Source organism: Erythrolamprus reginae, chromosome 3, assembly GCF_031021105.1.
Source record: "Erythrolamprus reginae isolate rEryReg1 chromosome 3, rEryReg1.hap1, whole genome shotgun sequence".
NCBI lineage: Eukaryota > Metazoa > Chordata > Lepidosauria > Squamata > Dipsadidae > Erythrolamprus > Erythrolamprus reginae.
The window spans coordinates 91836490-91862341 of NC_091952.1; the positions used below are offsets into that span (position 1 = coordinate 91836490).

The 25852-nt window shown below is 36.2% G+C and overlaps 1 protein-coding gene across 1 annotated transcript in view; it reads left to right on the plus strand.

Annotated features, from left to right (window-relative positions):
- The window catches only part of MIGA1 (mitoguardin 1), a 49131-nt gene that overhangs the window by 12177 nt on the left and 11102 nt on the right, over window positions 1–25852 (plus strand). The window contains exons 7-13 of the mRNA XM_070746198.1: window positions 430–553; window positions 18433–18533; window positions 19921–20039; window positions 20173–20245; window positions 21986–22072; window positions 22508–22606; window positions 22906–23040. Coding sequence (XP_070602299.1) covers window positions 430–553; window positions 18433–18533; window positions 19921–20039; window positions 20173–20245; window positions 21986–22072; window positions 22508–22606; window positions 22906–23040 — 738 coding nt within the window. The remainder of the gene's footprint in view (window positions 1–429; window positions 554–18432; window positions 18534–19920; window positions 20040–20172; window positions 20246–21985; window positions 22073–22507; window positions 22607–22905; window positions 23041–25852) is intronic.

Here is a 25852-nt window from a genome sequence, read left to right on the forward strand (position 1 = left end):
TTGTGTTAATATGATGATTGCCCATAATGGTTTTCAGGTATTAAAAATAATTACACATAAACACAGAGAGAACAATGAAACAATTCATTGATTAGGAACAAACGTGTGTGTATGTGTGTGTGTACATGTTATATAATATTTTTTAGTGTTATATTATAACACTGTATTGTCTATAGAAGCTTCATGGCCTCAAATAAACATTTTGGTCCTGTTGGCTATATCTAGAAGTAAACATGTTGGCATTGACTAATTTGACTGGATAAATAACTTAGCTGTTTCTTTATTTAATTCTTCCGATCCTGCTGTTCTTGCATATGGTGTACAAAAATAATTAATCGCAACAGTAAATTAATCAAATGAGCAAATCATCTCAAGAATGCCATTAGCTGCTTAAAATATTAATTTATATCTTGCAATTTCTATTTACAGGATATCATTAGTGCAGAGTTTATACATAAGCTTGAACTTTTGCTCCAGAGAGCTTACCGCCTTCAGGAAGAATTTGAAGCCTCCCTTGGAACATCTGATCCAGCGTCTTTTGCCAATGAGGCTGGTGAGTTTTCTTATTTTTTGTTCTGTTTTGTTTTTAAATTTTCAGATTTCCTGACATAATACAGTTCACTTTATCACTTTAATGCTATCTAGATGTGCATGATTGTAACTTTTGTTAGAAATGACCTGTGCCAACTGAGAATTATTAGGATCCAACAAATTGGGAGACCCGTAGTTAGGGAAGGCTGAATATTTATTATACTTGATAACTAAGGGGGATCAGGAATAATGGTAAATGTATTATTTGTATTTTTCCTTCTTACTTTTCCATAAAAGACCCACAGAGCTGGATTTATTTCCACAATCATAAAAGTAAGCACTAAAATATTTGGAGTATTTTTTAAATAGATATATACAAATAAAGTACAGATGTTCACTAGCCCGTGACCTACTTTGGTATATATAGATAGTGGCCAATCAAATATAAAATTAATCTCAATAAAAGAGTATAAAATGTTTGGTGGATTCTTAAGTACGATGCAGTATATGGCTAGCAAAGCATGTTAAGACTTTTTCTTGTCTTTTTAAAAAACATTGATCCCAGTTTGTTCCTAGGAAATTTGCTTTTCTATTTGCTTCCTATTTGATTGAAGCCAAGAGTCCTGTGCCTTCCTTCCTATTACAACTGGTTTATCTTTAATGAGGATGTGACATCATATCATGGAGTGAATTTTACTTCCAATTTACAGAATCTGTTTCATTTTTCTGGGGAGCAGAATTCTGGAGAATAATTCTGAAAGTGTGACGCGTTCCAAGAAATGCATTTTCAAACAGTTGCTCTACTTGATTTTTAGACATTTCCTCCTTTCCTAACTTTAAAATTTCATCTTTTATCTTTGAAATTAAAGAAAATTTTCCGAGTGTGCATTTTGTCCTATAATGTGCATTTAATGTGCATCTCTTACCTGAGCTAGGAAAGTGAGTAGGATTGGACCTGGTTTGTATTTCTGTGGGAGACTATTAGGGATTACCTGGGCTATAAATTAGATTGACAATTTGAACTAATATCCCATAAGAAGCGACCGGTAATAGAAAGTCATTTCTGTTTTGCAGCCAAAAAACCTATATGAGCATGTTCATGATTCCACCAGGAGTAGTTCCAGTGGGAAAAGACTTTATAATTTCCCCTTAAACTACGAATTCTTAACTTTGACAAATTAGCAATCAAAGGCTGAGATAGAATTGGATATAAATATTCCGAGTAAGTCATCCCTTTGAAATGTAGTAAGCCATGCTTTTTCTAATTCCAAATTATGACTCTGAAGTAAGAAAGCCACCAGAGGTCAGAATTCCTATTACAGTATTTTGATATTGCATTTGAATGTACTTCCTTGGATAAGATAGCTTTACATTTAGTTTTCTAGCAACTTGTAATTTGAGAAGGAGCCTGGGTGTATGATATCATGCTATAAAATCATATTGCAACATATTGAAATTGATGTACATATCCCATGATCAACGTCAGTTCCCTTTTTAATTTTTCTTTCCTGACAAGTGAGTATTTATACATACAAATGTTATATAATACACACAAGTGTTCTATGTTATATAACATACAAGTGTTTCTACTATTTTCAAAGACTTGAATAAATTTTATAGTACGTCTGAGCCATAATTAGAATACTGTATTACAAATTATTGTTTAAAAAAGAATGTTTTTAATGAAGAAATAGCATATTAATTTGTTTACATATGTTTATCGTGGCTTTATAATATTGGTGGTCCCAGGTATAAAAAATTGTTGTAAACCACGTCCCAACAGTATATAGAAAAATGCTAAAGGCTTTTTAAATAGGTTGTACCTAACATACTCTTTTGTAATATTTGTCATAACTGATGTTTTAATTACTTTATTCCTATTTGCTTTGGACACATAAAGCTGTCAAATGTAGGTCTTGGATGAACTCAAACGGCACCCTTCTCCGAACCTCTAGATGGGCATCTTTTTCAGCTTCTAATATTGCTCTTTAAAAAAGGGGGATGCTGGTGGTAAATCTATGATCTTCCATATTTATCACCAAACTCCAAAGAGAACATATTCCTATTTCATTCTCCTGAGGTCTTGGGTATTTTATTGTTCACTGCTCTGCTAGGTGGGATGGGGTCTGTGGTGAGACTACAAGAAAGAACCTCTATCAAGTAGTGTGTTCCTAAATAGATGTTATCATCTAGTGCTATTGCTAACATGTTGTAAGCCACCCTGAGTCTAAGGAGAAGGGCGGCATAAAAATTGAATGAATCAATGAATGAATCAATCAATCAATCAATCAATCAATCAATCAATCAATCTAATGTAGGTGGCAGAGAAGTTTAAAAATGGTTTATAGAAGTCGGCCTTCTCCAAGTCCCGTCAGCCAGACAATGTTGTCTGGTGGGGCCTACGGGAAAAGCCTTCTCTGTGGCTGCCCCAGCCCTTTGGAACGAGCTCCCCCCAGAGATTCACACTGCCTCCACTGTCCCTGCCTTCTGCAAAGCTTTGAAGACACACCTCTGGGGCCACTGAAACTTTAACATCATTCCCCACCTAATGAATGAATGTTGGATGTGTGATGTCTGAATCTGTTTGCTTAGTTTTAACTGGGGGGGGTTAAATACTGTTTTTATGTAGATTTCTAATATGTTGTAAGCCAAACTTTGTCTCAGGATAAGGGCGACATAGAAATTGAATGAATGAATGAACGAACAAACAAACAAACAAATATAATTAGCACCATTCTGGCTTATATTTACTTTGTGTTCTATCAGGACATCCAAATGGTTCTCACAAACATTACATTGAGTCAGATCTTTAATATATTTCTATCCAATTGCATTCAAAAAGACTCTTAATGGCTTACATCAAATGTAGAAAACCAATTATGAAATCAAGAGAAGGGTCTCCCAAAAAATTCTTTGGTAGTTTATTTAATGCTGTTTATCTTGAAGTTGGACAAGTGAGTTCCGCCACCTGTTTGCTGGATCCGTGTCCCTCTTGGCTGGTTTCGGCCAGCAGGGAGATGACACAGAGTTGGGTCCAGGAGATTGTCAACGCTTCTTTGGGGATGGGGTCCTTCCCGGCTCCCTACAAGGAGGCACTTGTGCGCCCCCTCCTCAAGAAGCCCTCCCTGGACCCAGCCGTACTTAATAACTATCATCCAGTCTCTAACCTTCCCTTTATGGGGAAGGTTGTCGAGAAGGTGGTGTCACTCCAGCTCCAGTGGTCCTTGGAAGAATCCGATTATCTAGGCCCTCAACAGTCGGGATTCAGGCCCGGCTACAGCACGGAAACTGTTTTGGTCACGCTGATGGATGATTTCTGCCGCACGAATCCCAGCAACCGGTTAGGTCCCACATAGTTGGCCTTCTCCGCATCCCATCGACTAAGCAATCCCATCTGGCAGGACCAAGGGGAAAAGCTTTCCCTGTGGCGGCCCCAGCCCTCTGGAATCAACTTCTCCCAGAGATTAGAACTGCCCCCACCTTCCTTGCCTTTCGCAAGCTCCTAAAAACCCACCTATGTTGCCAGGCTTGGGGAAGTTGATATTCTCCGTAGCTACTATGATTTATGTATGATTTGCTTGGGTTGTGTGATTAATTTTTATGATAAGGTTTTTAATCTGTTTTTTTAATATTGGATTTGTACATTGGGTATTGTGTTGTGAGCCGCCCCGAGTCTTCGGAGAGAGGCGGCATACAAATCTAATAAATTATAATAATAATTATTATTGTTGTTGTTGTTGTTGTTGTTGTTGTTATTAAGTTGCTAGTACGTGCAGAACTTTGCATTTTTTGCACTTGAAGGCCTTGAGCCTATCTTATGTCTTCTATTACCTACTCCCCTACAGTTTCTGACAGGTTGGACCACTTTTTCTTGTTGTGTAAAGACAGTTGCAAAATAGAAATGGAGTAGTAACCCTTTGTCCATGCTGCCATCATCATCTTGCCATCTTCTCTAAGCAACATTGCTTCCTTCACTTTCCTCTTGTATATATTCATATAATGCTTTTTAATTTTATTTTTGGTGTTCATTGCAGTCTTTCTAAACCCTAGCCTTCCTGACCTTATCCCTACAGATATGGGCTATTCCCTTACAATCTCTTAGTTATGTGCCCCTGTCTGTTTTTAAAAGTAGTTCTTTTTGTTTCTCATTTGGTCAATAAACACTTCATGCAACTGTACCAGATTTACCATATACAGTATATTCCATCTTTCTTTCTTGTGGTTGGGTCACCTTTATTTCATTTTTCAGGATTTCCCCTTTTTCCTTTTTAGTTCATTGAAGTCAACTCTGTTGAAATCGAACTCTAATCTGACTGCTCTGTCTGAAGTGTAGTGAATTGTAAAATTATTCAATCTCTCAAGATTCTTACAACTTCTACTTATTAAACCATGTGTTCCTTATTGGTATTAATGCTACTATCATGTATGTATTCAATGTTGCAAACATTTATATACAATTTCCCTAGAAATTAAAGATATCTGATGTGTTGCCAGGGATAAATATCTATTTTAACTTACTTTTGGATCCATATCTGTGTCTTCACTATCACCGTATGATTAATATGATTTTTAAAGTAATTTAATATGGAAACTCTGCTGTTTCATTAGACGATATGCTTTCAGTAAACTTTTTTTCCCTATCACTTTATTTTTTCCTCCAACAAGTGAAATTTTAAGCTTGAATTGCCAGACAAACTCTGAGAGAATTCTCTCTTTGACTTCAAATTTTGAATACATAATTTATACTAAATAAGAATCAATATTAAGTAATATTACATTCCACATTTCATAGACTATAATTTCTTTAACTGAAAAGTTGAAGAACACAAGGTAAGAGCTAGCAGCAACTTTTTTGGCATTGCAAAATAGCAGAATCCTGCCAAAAACAGTATAATTCAGGCACAATAATGGAAAGAAAATTTGGCAGGAAAAACTTAGTAATGTAATAATACTAGGAGCAATTGGGTCAGGAAGGCTAAAAAATTTAAGACTTTCTGTTTTCTTAGTCTCGTCTGTCTGAAGATTGAGCCAAATTGGACATGACACTTAATGGAGAATGGAATAGTTCAGTGTGGATTGGGTTAGAACAACGCTTTTCAAACTTGGCAGCTTTAAGATGTGTGAATATCAGCTCCCAGCATGCTGGCTGCAGAATTCTGAGAGTCGAAGTCCAAGTTTGAAAAATATACAAGCAATAGGTTTCTTGGCAAAAATAAAAGAGAAAGAAGAAAAAAGTTTACCCTAATTTTGAAGATGGAAAATATTAACCTACCAGTATTATCAACGTAAAGAAAAGATAGAAAGCTTCTGTTTGTGGGCTTCCAATGCTAAATGCTGAGCGTGTCAATTTTCTTGGCCTAAGCAAATAGGGGGTTAAAGAAGAGATAGTGTATTAAAAAATAATAATCAGTTCTGTTAAAACCATGCTATCAATTTATATATTATTTAAAAATATATAATCTGGTTGACATGGTGGAAGAAAAAATAGGAAAAATTTTTCTCCTTGTTGAGGTTTCTTGGTCTGAGTGATAGCTGACCATTAGGTCCTTATAAACAAAAATGTATTATTTCTTGAAAAAGTATGAAAGTGCACTCACTGGAATTCTTAAAATCTTCATATCCCTAGGCTGTGCTAGTGCTTTAACCTGAACTATTTATTTATTTATTATTAGAGTTGAAAGGGACCTTACAGATCATTGAGTCCAACCCCCTGCTTAAGCAGGAAATCCTACAGCACCCCAGCCAAAGGGCAGTCCAATCTCCTCTTGAAAATGTCCAAAGTTGGGGAGTTGACAACCTCCGCTGGCAGGCCGTTCCACTGGTTGATCACTCTCACCGTCAGGAAGTTCTTCCTTATCTCCAGGTTGAATCTTTCCTTGGTCAGCTTCCAACCGTTGTTCCTCGTCCGGCCCTCTGGTGCCCTGGAAAATAGTGTGACTCCCTCCCTTCCGTGGCAACCCCTTACGTACTTGTATACAGCTATCATGTCCCTCTAGCTCTTCTTTTTACTAGACTATCCATTAGAAAGGATAAACATCATCTTTTGTAACCCCCAGACTTAAAATTTTGGGGCTAGTAAATTTAGAACTATGCCGCCTTTGATCTGACCTAAGTGCAACACACAAAATTATCTGCTACAATTTCCTAACTATCAATGACTACTTTAGCTTCAACCACAACAGTTCACGAGCTCACAATAGATACAAACTTAATGTAAATCACTCCAAACTTGATTGCAAAAAATTTGACTGCAGTAAGAGTGGTCAATGTCTGAAACACATTACCTAACTCTGTAATTTCTTCCCCAAACCTTCAAAACTTTAACCTTAGGCTGTCTACTTTTGACCTCACCCCATTCCTAAAAGGTCTATAAGGAGCATGCATAAGCGCACCAGTGTGTCTACCATCCATGTCTTAATGTACCCATGTATTCGTAAAATATCCTGTACTCATAACCACGTTTGTACTTCACAATCATGTTTGCATCTTATTTATACTTGTCTGTAATCATATACATGCTTGACAAAATAATTTTTAAAAAAAATTATTCTGATTCACATTCTACTGTCAAATATCTGTTTATCCATCTTTAGGGCTTCATACAGTGAACCCACTGGAATGTTGACTCATCTCATTTTGGTTTTGCACCCACTTATAGTGAAAATGGCAACTGTCCCCCTGATTTCTCCACTTCATTATCACTTCCCATTCTTCCAATCTATTTGCATGGGTCAAGGTTTACGGCATAGATGTTTGAAGCTTTGTAATTTTCTTATCCTGAAAATAGCAAAGTAGGTTCCAATGAGTAAGAATAAACTACTACAGCTTAATCTGATAGTGGATTTTTGTGGGGCTCTTCCCTCAAATTTCATATTGCAACAGACCTTTGCTATTTACAAACTGTGGGAAGTAGGTTACTAAGATCTAAATGAACACCTGAGTTTTATTTGGATTCCCTGATTCAGAGTTTAGTTGCTCCAAAGTCATACCTGTCCTTCATTGGTGTTAGTCACAGCTTCAAGATAGGTGTATGAGTTAAGATTTGAAAGATGACTCAACCACCCACCCACCCTTACAATCAGAGTTCTCATATCATATGGGGGTTTCCTGGAATATTCCTAGAAAATATTCCTAGAGAATATTAATTATGAACTCCACATTGGTAGTTTTTGTCAGTCATTTGGAACAGAAATTAAAATACACTCTAATCCCAGACTTTTTTCCCCCTTCCTACTTTATTTTTTCTTTTTCATGCATTCACAAAAAGCAAGTTAATTGAACATATTTATTTAATCACAACAGAAATATGCACAATATTTCATGGCTAATTAAAAATACAGCTGGCTGATGTGAATTTTGGCAAACCCAATAACACAGATAATGTCCAGAATTTCATCAGTCACATTATTATTGTAACATATTAAGTAATGCCTGTTTTAAGACACTGCCGTGAAATTTTCACATCTGTTCCAAATGGTTTGCTGACTAACATTTTTGCATAGACTAACAATTTTTGTTCCTATTAGCCAGTAAATAATAAAGTTTGTAAAAGAAGAATATTATCCCAAGTTTTGTCTAAATGCCTTATGCAAGAGAAGTACATTATATACAGGCAGAGTTAGTGAGATAGAGACAGTTGAGTGAATTATTAGATTGTGCTAAACCATACATATATTGTTTATTTGTATTCTGTCTAAATTTGTTGAAATCTGCTGTCCGAAGGCACAATCTGAAAGTGGAATCCCATCCAAATTGCAATCAGTGTGAATATCAGCTTTTTCTAAGCATTATGTTTTTTAATTATTATTATTATTTATTAGATTTGTATGCCACCCCTCTCCGTAGAAGGTTTGATTAATAAATCAATATTATTTTTAGTAGAGAAAAATTCCATACATAATAAAAGTAGCTGATTCTTATAATCACTGATTTTTATAATCTAAGCTTAGTTCCTGATTAATTATAATAGCCTTCATGACAGACAGACAGACAGACAGCACTTTTGCCGAGCCAGCCCCTTCGCAGCCATCCCTCTGCTCCAGCCTCGCCCTCCCAAAGGGTGGGGCTGCCACGTCCTGGCGGATTCCATCCCTCTGTCCAGGACAAGAGGATAGTGGTGACAGCGGCGGTTTCCCTTTGAAAAGCAGCAGCAGCGCCGGGAATGTCACGTCCACCACCACCCGCCGCCCCCCGCCCCCAAACAAGGATCCGAATGCCAGCAGTAATGGGCAAAAGGGGGGAGCTTTGGGCCTGCACGCATTAATCGCTTTTCCATTGATTCCTATGGGAAATATTATTTCATCTTACAAACTTTTCTCCTTACGAACCTCATCCCGGAACCAATTAAGTTCGTAAGACAAGGTATTACTGTACTTGGGAATGCTTGGGAATATGGCTATTGGCAAAATACAGCACAATAAAAGAAGATAACTATAATAAGCTGTTAAGATAAATACAAAAAGATTTGGAAAACTGGAATAAATTCCAGTATCACTAAATGGTAGAATCTTGACAATTAAAATGAACATATTACCCAAACTGCTATATCTTTTTCAAACAATACCTGTAAAATTAGAGAAGATTTTTAAAAAATAATAAATAAAATTTATATGGTCGGTGGGGGGAATGCATATTAAATTTAAACTTCCGCAAGAGTAGAAACAAAGGGCATTGGCTTGACATGGCTTAGGGATTAGATTCAACTCAAAACAAAAGAACATTAGCGCTAGAAGATCACAACCTCCAACTAGGCTGGCACAGTTTTCTCAGGGAAGGAAAAAAATAAAACCCATTCATATTTCCAAAGACACGAAGTAAGGAATGTTCTGCTTAATGTCTAGGTAAAGATTAAAAAGGATCATTATATGAAAATTCCAAACTGGTTGTCAACAATGGAGGCAATGACATACCTAAATAGTATTGATCTCAGCAAAATGGTAAACTATTCAGAACTTTTAGATGAAAAAGGAGAATTAAAATCAGTTCAAGGTTTGAAAATGCAAGGAATAAATATATATTGGTGGTCCTACCTACAAATTAAAACAAGATTTAAAAAAGATCAACAACAATATGGCATTTATGTGAAACAATTGGAACTGGATAACATTTTATTAGGAACGGGAGGGGGGAGGGAAATTATAAAACTATATAACTTTTTACTAAGATATAAAATGGAAGAAGAGATTGTATTGCATTGCGTTATATGTCTCTTAAACAGGCCTTATATTAAGCAGTTTAGTGAGTTCAGAATAATTACAAACTCTTTCCTTTTAGCAGTGAAGCCCAGTATGTTTATTAATTTCATTCTGTATATGACATTTATATGGCTTTATACTGTATGTAAGGAATGTAAATAAGTCTGAGTTCATTTACCGGTATGTTTAATAAGAGTAGAAAAGTCAAATACTGTAGTCATTGCTAAGCCTTTGTTGCTTCATTTTGTTTTGCTGAAGTTTTAAAGCATTCTGAAACAGTATTGTGAGATATTCCTTCTGACATCTCTGTGTCTGAACAACCTACGCTTTATTTGCTGTGCTATGTAGATTTTAATTTTTTATCAGCTGAAACTGATAAAGAACATGCTTGTTTTGAGTATACAGTGATCCCTCGATTATCGCGAGGGTTCCGTTCCAAGACCCCTCGCGATAATCGATTTTTCGCGATGTAGGGTTGCGGAAGTAAAAACACCATCTGCGCATGCGCGCCCTTTTTTTCATGGCCACGCATGCGCAGATGGTGGAGTTTGCGTGGGCGGCGGGGAAGACCCAGGGAAGGTTCCTTCGGCCGCCCAGCAGCTGATCTGCTCGGTAGCGCAGCAGCAGCGAGCAGACGAAGATCGGGGTTTCCCCTTTGCGTGGGCGGCGGGGAAACCCCGATCTTCGTCTGCTCGCTGCTGCTGCGGCCGCCCAGCAGCTGATCTGCTCGGTAGCGCAGCAGCAGCTAGCAGACGAAGATCGGGGTTTCCCCGCCGCCCACGCAAAGGGGAAACCCCGATTCGGCTCCTCGCTGCTACCGCGCTGCCAAGCAGATCAGCTGCTGGGCGGCCGCAGCAGCAGCGAGCAGACGAAGATCGGGGTTTCCCCGCCGCCCACGCAAAGGGGAAACCCCGATTCGGCTCCTCGCTGCTACCGCGCTGCCGAGCAGATCAGCTGCTGGGCGGCCGAAGGAACCTTCCCTGGGTCTTCCTCGCTGATGTCCCCGCTCGCCCGCCCACCCGCCGCCCGCCGCCCGCCAGCAAGAGGGGGAGAGATAGAGAAAGAGAGAGAAGGAAAGAAAGAGATGAGAGAGGGAGGAAGAGAGTGTGAGAGAGGAAGAAGCAAGATAGAGAAAGAGAGAGAGAAAGAAAGATGAGAAAGGAAGGAAGAGAGTGACGTCATCGGGTGGGAAAAATCGCGATATAGCGTTTCACGAAGAACGAGATCGCGAAAATCGAGGGATCACTGTATTGGGTGCCTGTTTCCTCAAGGTTTTAAGGTGGTATCTAGAGAGCACAATGTTTCAAAATTTCTAATGAAGGCTTTGTCATTCTGTTCTAGGAACATTATTTATTTATTTATTTATTTATTCATTTATTAATTTATTTTATTTGTCAAGTACGTATTGGCAATATACAAAGATATATCAATGTTTATATACTGTACATGATATTGGTACTAATAATAGAGAAGCATTAGGACAGGGACAGTAAGCACGCTGGTGCACTTATGCACGTTCCTTACTGACCTCTTAGGAATTGGGTGAGGTCAACAGTGGATAGTCTAAGATCAAAATTTGTTGGGGGGGTGTCATAGTGAATGGCTACCAATTTTTTTATTACCACACTGTGGGCGTGCCTTATGCAGGACGCCTTGCATTTTCTTTCAACATCTTTCAGTGCAAATTGGGTGCTCTGGGGTGGAGCTCCATTTTCGCTACCCCTCTGCGTTCTCCCCTGTCCGGGCAGTAGCCCATCCCTGCGGGGTTAGGTGACGATACTACAGAATCAGATAGTGAGTTCCATGCATTAACTACTCAGTTGCTAAAGTCGTATTTCCTACTGTCGAGTTTGGAGCGGTTTACTTTGAGTTTGTATCTGTTGTGTGCTCGTATATTGTTGTGGTTGTAGTTGAAGTAGTCGTTGACAGGATGCTGGATGAGATATATTTTCAATCAGACTCATCACAATTTTTTATTATACTCTAGAAATAGTACAAACTCTTATGCCATTTCATTCTTCCTTGAGCCTTGGCCCTTCTCTTTAATTCAGGAGATGGCAGACAATGGATGACATCAACTGCCCAGATAAAGAGCTAGACTTGGCCTGGCATATTGGCCAAAGTGATGCTATGCCACAGGACAGGTTTGCTCCTGGGAATTGTGATCAAGTGATCAAATGGATTGTTTTAAATGTATAAAGGCTGACGGGGAACAGAATACTGCCCTGTTGAGCATGTTTTTCAGAAGCGCTTTTGGAAATGGGCAGTGGTACTCTTGAGTAGAATGCATATAAGAGAAATGTTCCCCAGATACATATGAGGATTTAACGCACTAGGATTATACAGTAAATAATTTAGCAAAGAGGAAGGAAGTCAAGGCAGCTGGGAATGAGAGCAGTGTGTCTTTGAGTCTGGAGATTTGCAGCTTACTGATTTTTAAGCTTCTTCTATGAATTGGACATTTAAGCTCTTCCAGACAGACAGCACATGAGCATTAGCAACCAAAAACCCACCATGACATTATTCTACTGTTTTCAAATCACAAAAATTCTGTTATGGATATAAGATAGTAGGAAAAAAAACCTTGAGGTTGCAAATAATATTGTGTTTTGTAAACTTGATTAAATGTGTTTCAGACAGGTCACTTGAATAATGAAAATTAACTGGAGCTGGTCCTACTTTTGGACGCAGTGTATGTATACATTTTAAGAGTATCTCAATAACTCATTTTAAATTATTGTTTTGATTCTACCACATAAAATTATATACTGGTGAAAATGATGAAAATGTATATTGAAATGTTTGAAGTAGAAACAAAAACAGATGATAGTAGTCAGATCCAGAAAGTTTTTTTTAAAAGAATGAAATGGAATGCAATTAACACTAGAATAAACTTGGAGGACAAACAGTGGCTAGACAGCAGAGAAGGCCAGATAATAAGCAGTAGGATTTCAAAATTTGTCATGAAATTTTGCAGAATCCTGGGTCACATTTGCCTTCATTCGTAATCAAATATTTCTTTAATTCTGTGGATAATTGTAATCTCTCCTTTGAAAATATAGGTGAAGTGAAAAAGACCTGTGTAAATATTAGAAAAATTATATATTATTGAAAGAAGGAAATGTCCAAGAAAGGAGGAATTTTATGAGAAACACATTTTAAAAAGTTATCAATTTCTTTAGTTTTGCAAGGAAAAAAGCAGAACTACCCAAGTAGGAGAGTTATTTTCATCTCTTCCAGACGGTTATATTACCATAAAAGTTACTTCCTTTATATTTTAGATTTGTTAACATGATGATCAGAGAAGTAGCATGTAAATTAAGTAATAATAATAACTAGTAATAATAGTAATTAATAATTATTATCCAAAATGAGTAGCTCCTTGTTTCTTTTCTTCTAAATGCTAAATTTTGTATATTTGAAATGCTTTATGTATTTATTTAGTAAGCCGTGTTTTGCTCCTCTCTGCTAATGTAAGTAATCTGATTTTAGGTTACTTTCCAATTTTCAACTTTATAGCTTGCTTTTGAAAGGAGAATAAACTTTAGAAAATCCAGTGACACTTAAAGACAAGAGGATACATTTGAGAACCGTGTCTCCTGAAATAAATAGGGTGATAGCATATGAGGTAACAAACACAGACTCAGGACTTTGTAAGAAATCTGGGACCAACTGCCTATGATGGCAGGGTGGATCAAGCAGCTGTGCATTCCTAGAGCTTTCGTTTGCCAGTGTCTCTATCTAAATCTCTCTTAAATGTTTGTACATTACAAATTTAAGCATATGGACGTCTAGGAAAAATTAACCAAGTGCTCTCTGAGTAACACTTGCTGTTTTGAATTTTTAAAAAAGTAAAGAGGAATTACTATTGTAGCAGTTTTGAAATATTCTGCATCTCCTAACTTGCTTTTTTACTTGAATAATCAAATAATTTATTTATGTCATAAGTTTTCCCCAAGTAGAATCTACAGCCATATGTTACATTAGTAGCAAATGGAGGAAGTCACTAATTTGAGAAATATATAACATCGATTAATGTTGCTGATAATGTTTAATAAAACTGAAATATGCTAGCTAGAAAGCGTGCATCCCAAAATCTTCTTTATATAGTTGACTTTTACTTACCTTGTTTATGAAGTTGGGAAGTCTGCCAGAAATTAATGCAGCTGGCTTTTTATTTATGAATTGAGGCTAGTAGTAAGCTTTGTGGTGGGTGGAACTTTCAAAGTTTTATGCATTTGCTTACAATGGTTAGGAATTTATAAATGGGATTGCTCAAATTGAAACTTTTTAAATAAATCTTAACTATGAAATGATATGTCCCCAAAGACACTCCCTCCTTTTTTTGGCATTGTTGTAACTCTCCTTTTGGAAACGGATGCTGGAAACTAAAGTAAGATATTCTCCTCTAATGTAAAGTAACCTAAAGTAAGGTATTCTCCTCTAACATTCTCCTCTAACATAAACATGACCTGAAAATAGCAAACAAGAATCTTAGTTGACAGGTTCTCATATCCAGATGAGTATAAATGAATTGTAACAATCCAGACACATAGAGATAAACCACATTTACATGCCACTCAAAAGAGTAATTGAAATTCTAAAAAAGAAACAAAAAGACCAAAACACATCCTCTCCAGTAAACAATACCCAGATATGCAAGAATTAACACCAGACAATCAAGCAAGCAGAAAAAAACATCCCAATCTAACCTAAATTACCAAGGTAAACACTGGCTGGGCATCCCATTGTAAATAAGCAGGGAACAAACACCACATTCACTTGAACTGATAAAGTTACCTAGTCAAGTAATAAAATGTCCAAGCAAATAATGAAGCTCAAGATCACCAAGGCCTCAAAGATCTCCTATATTAATCATAGAAGACCTACAATAAAACAAAAACCAATTAAAATCTCTTAATATAAATCAAAATAAAGATATAAACAATAGAAATTCGGACCAAAATCAATACAACCCCTCTCTGGGTTCAATCCATTTGATAATTATCATAAATTTACTAATATCGCAACCTACAATTACTTCTCACTAAGAAAAATAATAAATATAATCAAACTAAGTCGTCACAATCCAAATGCCTGCTAGTTTGCAGGTACCACCCCTCCTCTTTTTCTTCTTTCTCCTCTCTTTCTTCTTTTCTTTCCATTCTCTTTCCTTTTCTATCCCACCTCCAACCACCTCTTCTTTCCACGTTATTCTTGGACTATTAAATACTACAGCTATAAGATTATCCAAATAAGAATATTGAATACAAAATACCTACATATAGACAAATATTTGGAATGTATATACAATAATATATATAAGTCGCTGTATAAAAATACTGTTTACCCCAACCCCCTCCCACTTCTCTTTTTTGTATTCCCATCCCCCTTTTCCCTGTTTTCTTTTTTTTATAATCTAATAAAGCATATTTTTTTAAAAAAAAAAATCATAGAAGACCTGAAGATCTATTCTTATTCAGGTTTTCCATGACTAATACATGAGATTTCACATCTGATGATATTGATAGTAGTAGTAATAGAACTTAGACTTATATACCCCTTTACAGTGTTTTACAGCCATCTCTAAGCAGTTTTCAGAGTCAGCATATTGCCCCCAACAATTTGGGACCTCATTTTGCATGCAGCCGGCAGGTAGCAGAAATAGCCTCCAGTACTACACTCTAATCACTGCACAACCATGGCTCATGATGTTTGCAGTTACAACCAGGAATTTCTTTTGAAGGATTCTGTCAGAGAGAAAAACAGTGCATTTCATATATGTTGATATATATATTTCTGAAAATGACTCAGTTTGTTAGCCTAGTAACTTATTTCTAAACACCATTATGTTTTCTAATAAATGAGTATTTCTTCTGTTTGTTTCTTTCTTCTTGAACAAGTTACATTTTCAGTCTCACAGCTTTGCACTTGTAATATGCCATGAAAATAATTTTCAGAAAATATCCAAATTACCATCTAAACAATAAATGTGCTATGTATGTACAGTCCAAATAATTGAAATCCACCTAGGTTTTTCTCTGTTTTCTTCCTAAAACCTATTTCAGTGTTCTTTAAAGGTACTGTATGTTAGAAAAACATAATTTTTCTAAAGCCTTTTAATTGTTATGTGGAAAATGACATCTTTTTTTTGTCCCCTTGTTTTATGTAGCAATTGTAGTGCCACAGTGCATCCATAGACTTCATTTTGGAAACTTTGACTAAAGAGCTGAATTTTAAGGATAATAAGCAGCGAATATCTGACTTCAGTCTAATGAATTTTTAGAGAAGAGAAAAATAAAAGTGGTTCTATAACTTACTATTATAGATCCCAGCTATGTGACAGAAACTCAATGGGTTTCAAAGAGCTTTGGTATACTGTAGTTTCAAGCATTTAATTCTCCAAGGTATCATTATGAATGTCTGTATTAAGATTTTCTTTCCTGTTTTCAAGACATGGGTGAAAATTTAAATGTTCCTAGGTATATAACTTTTCCTGCTGTCCAAATGCATAATAGGAAAACAGCATTTTACTTTTGGAAGATTACTGTAAAAATTAAGTAAAAATAAAATAACTTTTTAAAAATAATGTGGTTTTACTTTGCCTGCTTTGGATCCAAACAGCTGAGAACCTGGTAAAAAACACCTTTTTTAAACTGCAAAAGAAGAATGTTCCTAAAATAGTATATGAAACAGAACAAACATTGTTGCATATAACATGCTACTTTAGGAGTTAATTTAAAAGCTCTCTGATGTGATTAGTGTCTATCTAATATAAATGTATCGATTAAGATTTAAGCTTAGTCATACTGAAGTTTTCTTTAACTAATTTCCATGTAAATCTTAGGAGTTGATATTATTTTTATTTATTTATTTATTTTGTCCAATACACAATGAGGGTTTTAGTGGGTGTATATATATATATAGTAAAATATATGATGAAGGTTATAGAGGAGATACTCATAGTAAAATATATCTAAGAAAGAATAGAAAAGAAGATATAGTAATAGAACATATCAATGAAAGAATAGAAGAAGAGATATAGGAATAGAAGAAAGTTATAGGAGATATAGGAGAGCAATAGGACAGGGGACGGAAGGCACTCTAGTGCAGTGTTTCCCAACCTTTTTTGAGCCGCGGCACATTATTCATATTTTCAAAATCCTGGGGAACACTGAACGGGGGCGCGGGGGTGGGTGGGTGGGGGCTAAATAAAAGTTTGGACAAAAAAAATCTCTTTCTCCATTTCACTCTATTTCTCCCTCCCTCTTTCTTTCTCTCTCTCTCTTCCTTCCTTCCCTTCTTTCTCTCTCTCTATCCCTCTTTCTTTCTTTCTTTCTTCCTCTCTTTCTCTCTCCCTTGCTCTCTCTCTGCCTCTCTTGCTATCTCTCTTTCATTCTCTCTCTTTCTCTTTCTGTCTCTCTTGCTATGTCTCTTTCTCTCTCTCTCTCTTGCTATCTCTTTCTCTCTCTCTTACTATCTCTTTCTTTCTTTTTTTCTCTCTCTCTTGCTATGTCTCTCTTTCTCTCTCACTCTGTCTCCCTCCCTCTTTCCTTTCTATCTCTCCCTCCCTCTTTCCTCCCTCCCTCTTTCCTTTCTATCTCTTTTCTTTCTATCTCTCCCTCCCTCTTTCCTCCCCCCTTCTTTCCTTTCTATTTCTCCCTCCTTCTTTCCTTTCTATCTTTCTCTCCGTCCCTCAGCAGCGGCAAAGAAGAAGGAAGGCAGGCTGCAGAGGGCACCGAGGACAAGAGCGCTCCCTCGCTCCCTCGCCCTCTGACTTCCCTCCCTCGCTGCTGAAGGGACGAGCGCGGGCACGCTGCAAGAAGGGTTTTTTTGCTTTTTTCCCCCTTCCCCCGCCTCACGGGAGAGAGAGAGAGAGAGAGAGAAAGAGCAGCGCCCTGTCGGTTCCGAGCGCAGCCAGGGAAAGCAGCCTCGTCAACCAAAAAAGGGTGGGGGTGGCAAAGGCAAAGCCTGGGAGGTGGGGAAGGGAAGAGCGGGAGACCCCCAGACAGAACGGCTGAGGGGAAGGAAAGACGGAAGGAGGAAGGGATTGAGAAGCGAAGCCAGGGAGGGCTGAGAGAAAAGTGGAGCGGCGCGCGAGAGAGAGGGGCGGAGCGTGCATTCCCGAAACGGATGGAGAAAGCCCTCTCTCGCAGCGAAAGCGCTCCCAGCCAGGGGGCTGCGAGAGAGGGCAGGGAGCGCTTTCATCCCGAGGAGCGGAAGCTGCAGTCGCAGCCGCCGCGAGAGAAGTCGCGCCCCAAGGCAGGGGGCAGCAGAGGAGGAGAGGGGGCAGATCGGGCGGGGAGCTTTGCGGCACACCTGCCTGTGTCCGCGGCACACCGGTTGGGAAACGCTGCTCTAGTGCACCTGTACTCGCCCCTTACTGACCTCTTAGGTATCTGGATAGGTCAACCATAGATAATATTGATAATAATAATAATAATAATAATAATAATAATAATAATAATAATAATATATTGTTGTAACACTTAACAGGTTTGGGCTAAAAGTGATAGGTGAGACCAGCCATTTTATTTTTGTAACATAATTTATGGATTGCCATTGTATTTGAGCCCATCAATATTCAAAACAGCCATCTTGGAAAAAGCAGACAGTAAATTTAGATAAAAATAACAGAATTAGTCATAGTTGCTGGAATTTTAAAAATATTCAAAATTTAATCAACATGTTTCTCTTTTTTTTAAAGGTAATCAAATGGATAATACTATGAAAGATATTACGGATGAATTCAGTCTGCGAGATACAATAAGCATTGGATCAACAGATTCATTTGTTTCAGCTGCTGAGGTATACTAAAGCCACATTTGCTGTCTTGTGTTAATTATCATGCACCTGAGTTTTTTTAAGAATTTGTTTGCCTTTGTCTCCTTTCTAAGGCTGAGCTGGCTGCGAAAGTGACTGGCTCAAGGTCATCCAGCTAGTTTTGTGCCTAAGGTGGGACTAGAACTCATGCTCTCATTATGCTTTCTACCCTGATGCCTTAAGCATTACTCAGACTGGTTCGTAACAACAATTAATGAAATATTCACAGATGCATGACTAGAATGCTTCTTCACGTGCTTTCCCTGTAGAAAAGCATATGTCTGTGATAGAGTAGCAGAATATGAAACTTTTTTGTAAATTCATGGGAAATATGCCTAATGAATTTTAGTGCTCATTTTTTTCAATAAAAATATTGCAAGAAAATTGATGGTTTTGAAGTTGTCAGATGGTCATGCTATTGGAATGTTTATTTCCCTGAAAGACACATTTAATCTGGGACAGCTGTAAATTAGACTTCATCTTGTCCATTTATTTTGCAATATAACAATAATTTTAAGATATAGATTTACTTACTATATTATTGACAAAGGGCTGATTTTAAAAGACAGTGCTGATTACAGTATTAATTACTCATATTAGGCTCAATATAAATTGGTTAAAATCCTGTTTGTAAGTATAAGTCAAATATACATTATTGTACTTTTAATGTCAAAAAAATAATATTCTACCCTTAAAAGTGATTTGCAAATTACTACCTACTGGAAAATTATGTCATCTAACTTAGGCAAGTAGGTCTTCATATTGAACAGATACAATATTATTTGATAGCTCTCCGTTGATTGTCAATTAGCTACTAAGAATTTATTCTTCATTTAATCTGTATAGACCTCAACCAAGTTACCTGGGAAACTGCTTTCTTCTATAGGCCATCTATTTATTATATCCTTCAAGTGTTGTTAGTATAGTTTGATAATATGCATATAATAGTGATGTGGCAGAAGGCATTCACTTTTCTGTTTCTTTGTCGTATCCCTTCTTACAGACTACTAAAGTCACTTATATTACTTTGGACTTTTGAGGTGTGTGTGTGTAAATTAATATCTAATTCTTTTCTGCATTTATCATGACAAGATATCCATATTTTTGGGAGAACAAAGGGTTGGGTTTTTTTGCTGTCCAAGAACATAATTTTCTGCTTTAATATACTGTGGATACTTATTTCCCTATTCTTAATTTCCCATTCTTCTGCTTTACAAAGTAGCATATGATCCATATATTACTCTAACTTTTCTTTTACATATTTGATAATGATCTGCAGTGTAAAGTTATATTAAAAAGCAGGTACCTTTCAAAAGATTACAAAGGTGTTATGACTCTGAAAGTAACTTGGTAATAAAACTTTTTTTTTAAGCTTACAGAACACAAAGAGAGCCGAAATTACTATCACCTGGATTCACTTTGCCACTGCCCATTATATGAAGAAGCTTTGTGCATGGCAGAAGAAGGCAAGATTTATTCACGTGTCTTAAGGTGAAAATGTCTTTACATTTCTAAAAATCCTTATGGCAGAATTTTTATAATTTTACCAGAACTTATATTGACGGTTTTGAAATATGCCTAAATTAAAGGGCCGGTCTGTGATTATCTTTGAAATCTTCTTTAGGACTGAAATGTTGGAATGCTTGGGAGACAGTGACTTCCTTGCTAAGCTCCACTGTATTCGGCAAGCTTTTCAGGTAAAACTCTATGAAACACTCATCTTTGTGCAACTTATGGCGTATCTCTGTTACATTATTACATAGAGGAGATTTGTACAGTTACATAATCAATGTTATGTAGTTTTTCCCAGGTAATAATTGTTAAGCAACCAGGTGGGTCCTTGATTATAACTGGTTGCTTAACAACTATTCAAACTTTACAACAGACTACGCAATTAGACTTATGATCTGGATTCAGAGTTCTGACATTTGTTCTCTCTGTGGTCATATGACTGCATTTGGAATGCTTGGCAATTGGTCTGCATTTTCAACCATTTACAGCACCACAATATTGATTATGTGACCACGATTTACTATGTTTTTGCTGAAAATCAGATTTTACTTCTGTTTCTGGCAAAAAGAGTTTAAATGTTTACTAAGAAGTTGTTCTATCCTGGGCTTTTCAGATTGAAACAAAAGGCTAAAACCCATGATTTAAACTTTGAATTACACTCTTTCCATGAAAAAACAATATTTACACATAGAATGCAGTCTTTGAAAGTTCATGAAATTAATTTAACCGCTGGGAAGTTATCAGATAGGCCTCCGGGAAAGACGCCAGCCTCAAGGCTAATTGCATTCCAGCAAGATAAAACGGGCAATGAGTCATAGGGTATACAATTCAGCTCACCACATTGTGGCAGGCAGGCGGCTTCTAGCAGATGACGTTTGCAGAGCAGAAATCAAGTAGTTCAGGGAACGTTTTCTGGAACCCCGAATTTAACACAGCATCCATGAAATTAATGTTGAAACTCCACCCAGAATTGCCCATAATCCTTTCCTTTTATACCTGCTGGGAGTGGTCAGCAAACCGCTAGAGTTAAAACTACAAACTACTTCCTTTTACCGTACAAGTGTTATCTGCTTTGTAACCTCCTGAATCAAGCATCTAAGAGTGGCTCATCCACTCTAATGTCCCCTTCATCCTCTGACTCGGACCAATCCCCCATGAACATATCTGCCACCTCTGGTGGTTCCTCGGGTTCATCCAGGTCTATTTCTCCATCACTCTCACTCTCTGCATCAGCTGGCAATCCCACTGGTCCAGGGTAACCAGGTGGACCTGGCTCATCCTCCTCAGAATCTATCATTAGCAGAGGTGGACAAGGAGCACTCACAACAGGAGTGTTTAGAAAGCTGGCTTAGTTCAGTAATCAGATACTATATATAGTCAGTTAATGTTGTTTAAATTTAGCCATTTCCAAAGAAGTTTAAAACACTGTCACATTTGGGAAAAGCTCTTCGTTCCATTTCCAAAGCACATGCATAGTCTTTGTTTCCAGCCCTTAAGGTTGAAGTCTCCAAGAATTTCACTATTGATTTATATTTTTTTCTGCCATAGTTCATATAATTATTTAAGTACAGGCTTATTAATGATTCTTGACAAAGTTATAGATGGCTGGAGTCATACACTATATTAAAACATAATTTGTGGACTATATATATATATATCACAGTGGTTTTGTTCACAGAGCAAGCTAAGCTAAAACCAAGCAAATGAAATGATGGCTTAGCCTTAGGGCATTGTGTGAACACATCCATGGATTCCATTCATCTTCTTGATAAAGCAAGTTTATTGAAGAAGAAGAAGACAGTTAATGAAATTTCCCTTTGAGTAATAGAGTCCAAAACCTTGATGGATTTGTGCATTTGGTTTCAATTTTGAGTTCTAACATCTTTCACTCATTAATGGTTTCCTTTTCTTTTTAAAAAAATCAGGTCATTCTTTCAGACTCTACAAATCGAATATTTCTTGCTGAAAGTGGCAGAAGAATTTTATGTGCTTTAATTTTGAGAGCAAGAAAGGTAAACCTTTGCTATTGTTGTTTTCATAATTGTATTGTACCGTACTTGGGAATGCTTGGGAATATGGCAGTAATAGGCTTGACCATTTAATGCCGTATTAACATGAGTTAAGAAACAAGTAGTGCTATTTTAAAAAAATAGTATTCTTCATTTAAGATGATAAATTTGGTCTACATATGGGAATGATTGTTCATAAGAGTTTATGGCTATATGTTTTACATTTCCCAAATGTATTGTTTTATGTGTCATTTTCCAAAACATGCATACAAAATCAGATATCAGAATATAATATGCCTTATAATTGAGATATTCTTTTTATTTCTAGATTTCCCTTTGACTTATAAATAAACAGTGATGTCAATTTTAAGGCAAGGATGAAGAAAATCCATGTAATGTGCAAGTTATTTCTTCAGAGTTTTCTGTTTTCCTTTATAGAACCCAAAGAAATTTGAGGAAGTATTTGATGAAATGATCTCTTTTTTAGAACAAGCAGATCAGTGGATTCATACTGAAATGGAGTTGGCTGCTTATGGGGTATGCTTTAAATTAAGTGTTTTAACTTTTTTGGGGGGTGGGGGAGGCTAGATAGCTATAATTTCTTTACTGAACTTTATTTTGTTTATATTTCAGAACTCTTGTTAATTTTATCATTTATTTCTTATTTTATATATACTAAGTTTGAATAAACAATTTGTTTAAAATATCAGGATTTTATTGTAATTTATAGCATGGACTTGTTAATGGTTTATTATTATTATTATTATTATTATTATTATTATTATTATTATAATAAATATGCTCAGTACCTTTTTAAAAATTTGATTCTCATGTAGGTGAAACACTTAAACTTTTATGATGTTGTTTTGGACTTCATATTAATGGATTCTTTTGAAGACTTAGAAAACCCACCCATGTCTATACAGAATATAGTTAATAACCACTGGTTGAACTCCTCCTTCAAAGAAACTGTAAGTCCATATTTGTTTTATTCCATGCTTCAATAATACCGTTAACTGGTAGGAGATATCAACTACAGATATTGACATCAGGCTGGGACCCAGTTTGTGGAGAGAGGTACAGTTATTTTCAACTTTTTAAAGTATGGATAACAAGCAATTTCTGCAGAGTTTAGAAAGCAATTTAAGCAGAATGAATAGGATGATGGTACTCCATTGAGAAAGAAAGTGAGATGATTCTCTTGGATCATCCAAGAAATGATTTGAGGTGTATTGGTTCCAAGTAAGATGAGTCATACTTTGAATGAAATCTTATTATAGTGCTTTCTTTTTCTTACGTAATGTTTTCAGAATTGCTATAAGTTCTGTTTTCTTAGTTGATTTAAGTCTCTGATTTTTTTTTTTCATAATTTGGGCAATATTTTATTGTAATATTGTAAGATCCTTATCCATATCCACATCCATGTGTATGTATATATATAAGTATATGTATTTCCATATCCATATCTATTATGTCTATGTCTATGTCTAGTTTATGTATATGTGTGTATATATATATATATGTAGATTGTTCTGAGTTCGGGTTTTGCCCTGTGTAATGTTTTGCATGTCTATGCGACGTTTCGGTGAAATCACATTCACCATCATCAGGCTGGAGTTCCAATCTTTGTGTTTTTGCAAATGAATATTAGCAACTGACATTTCTTCTTAGCATGTAGTGTGGGGGTGGAGATTTGCTTTGAATGTAGCAAATAGATTGGGTGACTATGCTTCCGTGATCTGATTGGTTGGTGTAATCATGGTTATAGAAGGAATGGCATGAAGATTATGAAGTGTTTTGTTTAAGTCTGATTTCCAAATATAAAATTCTAAAATCATAATAATTAAAGGATTGACATATTGATTATAATGAGGTGTTTATTTTGTTTAAGGCTGGTTTCCAAATCTCTGGCAGGCGCGAGGTATCATCCCTTTTATTTAAACAAAAAGATCTTTTTTCAATTTCAATAGCTTCTAGAGAGATTCTTTTATATAAATTCTCTGTTTTGTGGAGTAATTTAGTTTTTTCAAAGTCAATTTCGTGCCCTGTTTTTTTAATGTGCTGGACAAGGGAGGAGGTCTTCTCCTGTTTCTTGACTGCATTCATATGTTCTGCCATGCGCTGGCTCACTCTTCGGTTAGTTTGTCCAATGTATGTGGCTGCACATGTTTTGCAAGGGATTTCATAGATACCTTGGTATTCTAATTGGATTTTATCTTTGGGGCTCCTTAGGATATTAGATATTTTTTGGTTAGTGCAAAATGAGGTTTTGATGTTATGTTTTTGTAGAATTTTACTAATTTTATCCGTGGTGCCTTTGATGTAAGGAAGGATGGTGGTGCCATTGTCCTGTTCTTGATCTTGTTTTTTGGGGGGTGTCTCTTTATTGATTAGGTTTGTTATTGTTTTCTCTTTGAATCCATTAGAAATTAGTACATCTTTGAGTTTGTTCAATTCAGTTTTGAATTGAACAAACTCAAAGATGTATTAATTTCTAATGGATTCAAAGAGAAAACAATAACAAACCTAATCAATAAAGAGACACCCCCCAAAAAACAAGATCAAGAACAGGACAATGGCACCACCATCCTTCCTTACATCAAAGGCACCACGGATAAAATTAGTAAAATTCTACAAAAACATAACATCAAAACCTCATTTTGCACTAACCAAAAAATATCTAATATCCTAAGGAGCCCCAAAGATAAAATCCAATTAGAATACCAAGGTATCTATGAAATCCCTTGCAAAACATGTGCAGCCACATACATTGGACAAACTAACCGAAGAGTGAGCCAGCGCATGGCAGAACATATGAATGCAGTCAAGAAACAGGAGAAGACCTCCTCCCTTGTCCAGCACATTAAAAAAACAGGGCACGAAATTGACTTTGAAAAAACTAAATTACTCCACAAAACAGAGAATTTATATAAAAGAATCTCTCTAGAAGCTATTGAAATTGAAAAAAGATCTTTTTGTTTAAATAAAAGGGATGATACCTCGCGCCTGCCAGAGATTTGGAAACCAGCCTTAAACAAAATAAACACCTCATTATAATCAATATGTCAATCCTTTAATTATTATGATTTTAGAATTTTATATTTGGAAATCAGACTTAAACAAAACACTTCATAATCTTCATGCCATTCCTTCTATAACCATGATTACACCAACCAATCAGATCACGGAAGCATAGTCACCCAATCTATTTGCTACATTCAAAGCAAATCTCCACCCCCACACTACATGCTAAGAAGAAATGTCAGTTGCTAATATTCATTTGCAAAAACACAAAGATTGGAACTCCAGCCTGATGATGGTGAATGTGATTTCACCGAAACGTCGCATAGACATGCAAAACATTACACAGGGCAAAACCCGAACTCAGAACAATCTACATACATATACCCGTGAAAATTTACGAAAACAAATATATATATATATATATATATATATATATATATATATATATATATATATATGTAGATTGTTCTGAGTTCGGGTTTTGCCCTCAGAACAATCTACATACATATACCCGTGAAAATTTACGAAAACAAATATATATATATATATATATATATATATATATATATATATATATATATATATACACATACATACATACATACATACACACACACACACACACACACACACACACACACATTAAATATGTGACATTAAGAACATATCACACTTTAAATTTTACTTTCTCAATTGGACAGAAAGACAGCATGATAATTATGTCACATTTGACATAAAACAGTTCATTTCAGATTTAAG